Here is a 7,498-nt window from a genome sequence, read left to right as displayed (position 1 = left end):
CTAAAGATGTCTTAAAACTAATACATATTGTTATTTGGTGTCCTTTCCATAAAGCTTCTTAGAATGGACAACATTAGTTTATTACCTGCTTAGACGACTACTCTAGGTACAGCTATCAATATCTTATACATGAAAAGTCCCAATTCTTGGATGTTTTCAAGTCTTTCAAGGCCGAAGTTGAACTTCAACTTGGAAAGAAAATTAAGGCTGCCAAATCTGATCGTGGTGGTGAATAGACATGTTTGCGATCACATTGCATGAAGTTTTCATGTCACTCATCCATATTTGATCTATGTCATTAAAATTATTAATATGGTGATCATCATGGTCTAGTCACGCTTGAATATGATAAAAGTTGTGGTGTTCCATAGTTGATATATGAGATGAACCAGATTGTATTAAGAAGAACTCCAAATGTAAATAGCATACGGATGCGTGCCTAAAGTTTTTAAACCACTTCAGTATGCAGATCATCATAATAATTTAAACTCTTAAGGTTAGTTTGGGAGGTGGATTTTGGAGGAGAAGAAAGGGAAAGAGAAAACTTTGGAGTCATCTCACAAGTATATTTCATAGTTCTCATGCCTTCCATTTCCTTTCTTTCTCATCCAAAATCCAACTTTCAAACTAACCCTTATTAAACTCATTAAGGTTCACTAGTGACATGGATTACATGTAGTTAGGGAGGGGGAATTGAGGAAATAATGAAAGTGGAACAAAAAATATGAAGGCCTGCTATATAAAAAGGAAATGGAAGATTTGATAGCTATTTCACATTAAGCCCTATGTCCATTATTGTCCATTTTCGCAAAGTATTTTTTTTTTTGTAGATATCTACAATATAAGCATAAACATTATAAGATAGATACATATGATTAGATAAAATAATAACACAATTATAAACAAAAATCACATTATATAGATTCTAGGACCATATGAACAGATTAACATACATAAAATATATCACCACATATCAACATAGAAACATAGACATATCAACTAAGGCACATTTTATTGTACGCTTATTTGAGTTATGAAGTAGGACAATCTTAGGTAAAGAATAGTAAAAAAAATTGTCCTTCAAATTTTTAAATATTATATATTGTCATTTTCTCTCTCTATATGCATACAACAACATGTCATACCCTCCACTTGAATTGCCGCTAGCTTGACTCATTTGATTCAACAATATGATTTTACGTGTTGCAACAAACCCCAAACACGCATTTTCAGTTTGTATCTCCTTTGCTTTTATTGGTTGAACTATCATATGTCATATTATCGTGTACGAGTCACTATGACAAAGATATAATTTTTTAGTGATACTTAGAGTTCTTCACAAATTTATACATTCACAGCCATCTCCACCTCCTCCAATGGAGTCCAAATATTTCGCTGCATGTGGGCGATGAGGTTGTGCAGCTGGGGTGGCAATGATACTAGTAGTCCTTGGTGTTTGGTGTTGATAATGGGTGAAGATAGAGCAAAGAGAAAGTGAGATAAAAGAGTAAATAAACAAATCTGAAATTCTAACTTTCATGAATAAGCAATAAAATATACAATTACTTCCCTTACACAAAAGTAACATACTCTATTGGTATTGTAATAGGGGTTATCAATTATCATAGACACAACTCAACATCAAAAAACACATAATATTTTGAATCCAATCATATCTTGTTTATGTTATACAATTTTAAATTTTTTTACTATCAAATATCAAGGATTAATTGAAAAATGTTCATCATATAAATATTTTTGACTAACCGTTGATAATAAAACTTCATTTCTTATCAACCTTCATCTCCTTTTTTCTGGTTTCTATTTTTCTGTGGGCTTCTCTTTTTGCCTTGGCCCGTTTTTCTTTCTTTTATTTCGTTTGGGCTCCTTTATTTTATGGTTTAATTGCTTATAGGTTAGTTTGCTGTTAGAGTTAGTTTCCTTTTCTATTTTTCAGTTAGTTTGTTTTTGTTATTCCCTTTCCTTTTTTGTTTTGTATAAGAAGATTTCTTCTTCTATTTTCATTCATTCAGTTTAATAATAAAGAATTCCCTTTTTACATTTCTTTCTTTTTCTGCTTTGGCTTGTGTTATTTTTTAGAACAGTCTATGATCTTTTCATAAAGACAGAAATATTAAATTTGAAATAGCTGTCAAAGGCATAAATTCTCCCTACAAGACAATATTTTGTGAAGGTCTCAAATAAACACATCCATCTAGTAATAAGACAAATAACAACAAATTATATAGAAAAAAATGTAACTCTCCCATGTAAAATAGAAATAAAGAGATAAACCATAACTTTGTTAATAGATCATGGCTCCCCCCTATTTTTTTATGAATTGCGTAAAATAATGTTAATTATATCATTTCGGAGGTTTTCTTACACTCTTAGTAACATTTTTAGGATAAAAAATGAAGTTAAGTAAACTAAATCAATCACATATTACCATAAAACTAGCAAAGTTTTAATGTTTTAAATTGTGATTATATTACATTTACTCTATTTCCTAATATGGCTAACAAAGTAGTTTGATATCAAACTTCACATCTTAAGACTAGTAGCAACAAAAAATAAAGTCATAGTGTTCCTCCCAAAACCCTTCAATAATGAGGTTGAGAAAGAAGAGGTGAAGTAAAGGAGGTTGAGAGTTCGAGTCTTATTCACAACAAAAGTTGTTAAATACTTACCTTTGAGATTTTATACCTATTTATTGACTGTGAAAGTGGATTCTTAACATGCAGTACACTACCTTTTCCAAATGTTAACATACAATATCAATGATTTTAGTCACCATGGAATGAATTATGATTTTGACATGGATTTTATCAAAACTTGATTGTGTGAAATTCTGTGAATAATTGGCGAAAGACAAACACATAAAAGTGTATCATTCATTTAAAAATACATTGTTAGTATGCTAATCAAATAATAAACGTTAATTATCTCAGATGAAACTCATTTTCCATATTGTCATTGCAATTTTAATCATATTTTTCCTCAATTTTCTGCAATTATAGAAAATACAATCGCAATGACACATAGCAGCCAAAATTTAAAACACCATGCATATTGGCAGTGACCTCTCCAATTTGATCCAAAACAAGGCTTTCAATTGATTAATATAAATTCAAATGCAAACAATTAAAATGACAAAAAGAACTTCTCATCTACTTATTTACTCCTATAAATACAATGTAAACTATGTAAGAAAAACTAAAGAGCAAATACTAAAGAGTACGAAATTAAAACATAACATGTTCATTATTCATAGTACAAAATGGCAAAAATGTTCAAGCAGGCAACCAAGCAGATGCAAAAACAACATTGTGTCCTTTCCAAGTGAGAACAATATGTTCATCTTCCTTCTTCAATCCCCACCCAGCAGCATGTTCATCAAGCATTGCCTTCACCTCCGAAACCGAATCCTCACTGATTGTAACACCATGAAAGTTTGCAGTCCTCATTCTTTGTTCCCACATGCTTTTTGGTTCAACCCTCTCAACTCTCTGAAGCCCTTCATGTGCTATAACATTCTCAATCTTCCAGAAAATATCTGCTTCATACCACTGCCTTTGTTTGCTCCCTCTTGGTAGAAACGTGTCCATAGTGTCATAAGGTATCCATAGATAATTAAACGCAGACCTTAGTCTACAAACCAAGTTCTTAGATGTTAAATCAGCATCTTCATCAACCAAAACAACAATAGTTGGGTTTAAGCTCCTTAATTCTTTAAGGAACAATGACCTTAATGACAAAGTAGAAGAATGATAACCATAGTCATAAACATAAGAGTTTGTGTCCATATCATGAGTAAGGGTTTCATCAGGGATATAATGAAGCATCATGTGACAATTTATAACCAAAGCTTCACTTGCACCACCTTCTGAAGCATAAACTAAGTGTTGCACCTTTAAATGTTCGATCAAAGAAGCAAACCCATCTGTGTAACTAGAATGAACAACTCTGAATTCCATGGTCACGTTCCTAGACCTAGCGAAATTAACTAACTTGGCACCTAATTCATCAAAAGAAAGATCAAGAACCGGTGGAATGTCTCTGAAGTTATCACCAGCTACGGTTAACTTGATCAAAGGTGGAACTTCGTGGCGGCTAGCAATAGCATCGATAAGTGAAGGTATTTGCATGCAATGTGTCAAGCTTAAGTCCACAATATGAATCACCGAGAACCCTTCACAAGCTTCTAGAATGGCCGTGTTAGCGGCCGTGAAACCAAATCTATGCCATGGTGTTAGGTCGACAAAGTTGGCTAATTCAATGACACTGAATTTGTGTGTGCCAATTGCAAGGTGGCTGCGAGATTCTTCTCCCATCATTGCCTCTAGCATCTTGCAACTCCCGCTCTTCGCAGCGCGAACCGTGAGGGCCCGAAGGAAGCTAGAGGCTAACCGTTGATTCGAGTCGCCATCCGGGAGGGCTATGTTGTTGAGGACCCAGAGAATTTGTTGTGCTAATGTTACATCGTTTGTTTCTATGGCGTTTGCGCAATGAACAAGTAATTGTTCCATGCAGTTTGTATCTCTAAAGCTACTACTTAGGGCTTTGGGTGTAGGGATTAACCCTGTAAGGCATGGACTAGGTTTAGAACTAGGTACTTGGTTTTGGTTCATGGTAGGGTTGGAAAATAAGGGTCTGATATTTTGGTGGAAAGGTGGTAGTGGATGTGTGAATTGCATCATTGACAATTATGTGAAAGGAATAGAGAAGAAGAGAAGGAAGAATAACATAATAAGTAATTAATAAGGTTTGATCAGAAATTAGGAAAACGAGCTGAGAAAAAGAGAAAGTGACCTGACTTAAGAGGCAATTGTGGTGTGAAAATAGGAGTGGAGTTTGAGAGAAAGAGTTCCTGCACATGAATCAAAGGAAAATAGACATTTCAGCTTTTTGGTAATATATAGTTCTTTTCTAAAGGGACATACCAGTGAAAGGGGGGACTAAACTCTCATCCCAAAAAAACATATTTGAAGTCAAATTAAGCAAAAGAGACCATTCTTATGAAAAGGGGTTCATGCTTATTCAGATGTAAGGAAAACAGCCAAAGACAGCAGCAAAAAGAGTAATGAGTGATGTGAACAACAACATCCATATTTCATAGCTTCAAAAAGGGTTTAATCCCACAGTTGAAGTATTTCTGATTTTGCTTCATGAAGAAAGAGAAAGGGTGAGAGAGATTTGATATAAGATGCAAGAGAGAGAGAGAAAGAGAGAGAGAGAGAGAGAGTAGTACCTGTAGGCTTAGGAGTACATTGGATTTTGGAGGCATGTGAAGCAGCCGGCCAGCAAATTGTTTGTATGTGGGAGATGAGATTTTGTCATGTAATGGGTAGGCAGTGCGGGGACACATATCACCCGGTTATTCTCCTATTTTTTTGTCTCGGTCCAATTGAAAAGTGACACTTTTAATTAAAATAAAAATTTCTAAAAACTTAAAATAACATATTTATTGACTAAGGACATAAATACGCACTTATTTTGAGACAAATGATCCTCATTCGAGAGTGTGGGAGATTTCAGGCAGTTAAGATGGGCTTTTAGTAAACTTACTCTACAAATTATTTGGTGATTTAGCTTCATAGTTCGAGAAACATCTACACCATTCACTATTATATTTATATTTATATATATATATATATATATATATTATAGGAGATGATCCACTTACTCTAAAAGTAAGTTAAAAAATATACTCCATAATGTGAGCCAATTAAGGTCCAACAATAATCAACCAGTTATTTACAGTCTTGGAAGCCCTATGACTAGGGCAATGGCAAAGATGACACATGAAACTCTCAATCAACAAGGAGGATCCCTAAAGGATATAAGTTCTCTTTTAAGTCATGAAGAATTCAAGTCAACAAATGACATTATCCAAGGAGGAGAATCGTCTGGGTTACAGTCTTGGAAGGAAATTATGACATCTTTGAATTATTTTTATGAGTAGTTTAGGGCGTTTTAGTATTTTATTATTATGCAAATAAAACATGTAAATTGACTTGGGAACAATTCATATAATTTATTGTAAATTAAAATGGTACTTAATGGTCAAGTGAAAATAGCCAAACACTTTGGGTGTGTGGAGACTCGACTAGGCGCATGTGATTTGGCTGAGTAAGTTGTTAGGCGCATGAAACTTGACCAAGTGAGGTGCTAGACGTGTGGTGTTTGCCTACTGCACCAAATTCGTTGGACGGTTCAACAACCATGTTGCACGTGTCCAGTCCTACATTCCAAGCGTGACCTAATCAAGTGTTGAGCATGTGTGCCAAGCAGCTAGGAGGGGGTGTGGCCCATTTGAATTCAAATTCAAATGGTCGTATGGTGCATCTCGGTCAAGTCGTGTCCTAAATTGTAGCTAGGCGTGGATCAAGCTTTTGAAGTCGTGTGTTCCTTTATTGTTGCCTGAGTCTCTAGCCGCGTGGGAGCTTGTGGAAGAGTTCAAGTTGGATTCAAATTCTTACCGCCCATGTGAGAGAGTCTTACTAGGCGTGAAAGTGGCTATTTTCTTTACGAAGACATTTTTGCCATGTGCACAATTCAAATTCAAACAACCAAGCCGTGTGTAACATATCCATGATTAGGAGATTCATTATTAAATCTAGTCATTACATGTTAAGTTAGTTTTCTTATGCATTTTTTATTTTGCTTATTTTGTGGAGCCATTTTTGGGCCAACCATAAACTATTTGTTTGAGCTTTTCATTCATGAATAAACAAGTTAGAACTTTGAATTATTTTGGATTTTATTTGAGCTTGTCTCCTAAGCACCCTTGACTGGGCCAAGAACCCTAGACTTTTCAAACATCCTTTGTTTGTGGCGTTCAAAGATATATCCCCATTGGTGTGACACCTTACCTTTAGTTCTCATCAAGAATCCTTTCTTATTGTGTACCTCATTGGCTTATTAAACAACTTTGCTTATGACACCTTCCCCATTTATTCCTTAACCATTTCACCCATAAACATATCCAAACACTTAATCCATACACCAAAAACATGGACATTCATATACAAGTTACATTTCGCGAGTTAGGTTGACTTTCAGGCGAGAACGGTTGACAGAAAAGCCAATCACCCCTTGAGGTTCACATCAACATCTTAGTCATTTATTATAGGAAAATCCAATGATTTGAATTAATAAGTAGATCTGAATCATTAGATTTTCATATAATAGATGACTAAGATATGAAGTACGTTTCTTTAACTTATATTTGGAGTAAATGGATCCGCTCTCATATTATATTATTAAATTTGATATATATATAATATAAAAAAACTAATGATGTAGAGATTTCTCTAGTTATTGGTTTGGAAGCATACATTAATTTCTCAAGTACCTGTATGATGAATAGTAAAGATCCCCTCTGTCATTTTTAGTTCATGGAGTCTTTCTATTCAGCTTCATGAAATGGTTTATACTTAATTTGTTCATCTTTATGGATAGGATATTCTAGGGGTTTGTTTGGGAGTTGAATTTT

At 34.3% G+C, this 7,498-nt stretch overlaps 1 protein-coding gene across 1 annotated transcript; it reads right to left on the bottom strand.

The window, feature by feature from the left end:
- LOC109327479 (scarecrow-like protein 32) lies at positions 3,122-5,222 on the bottom strand. Its single transcript, XM_019560640.1, has one exon. It carries the CDS (start codon positions 4,698-4,700, stop codon positions 3,294-3,296), a length of 1,407 nt encoding a protein of 468 aa, XP_019416185.1. The 5' UTR covers positions 4,701-5,222; the 3' UTR covers positions 3,122-3,293.

The sequence above is a fragment of the Lupinus angustifolius genome, chromosome LG15, assembly GCF_001865875.1.
Source record: "Lupinus angustifolius cultivar Tanjil chromosome LG15, LupAngTanjil_v1.0, whole genome shotgun sequence".
Taxonomy (NCBI): Eukaryota; Viridiplantae; Streptophyta; class Magnoliopsida; order Fabales; family Fabaceae; genus Lupinus; species Lupinus angustifolius.
Note: the sequence above shows the minus strand (reverse complement) of the source record. Positions and strands in the feature narration are given on the sequence as shown.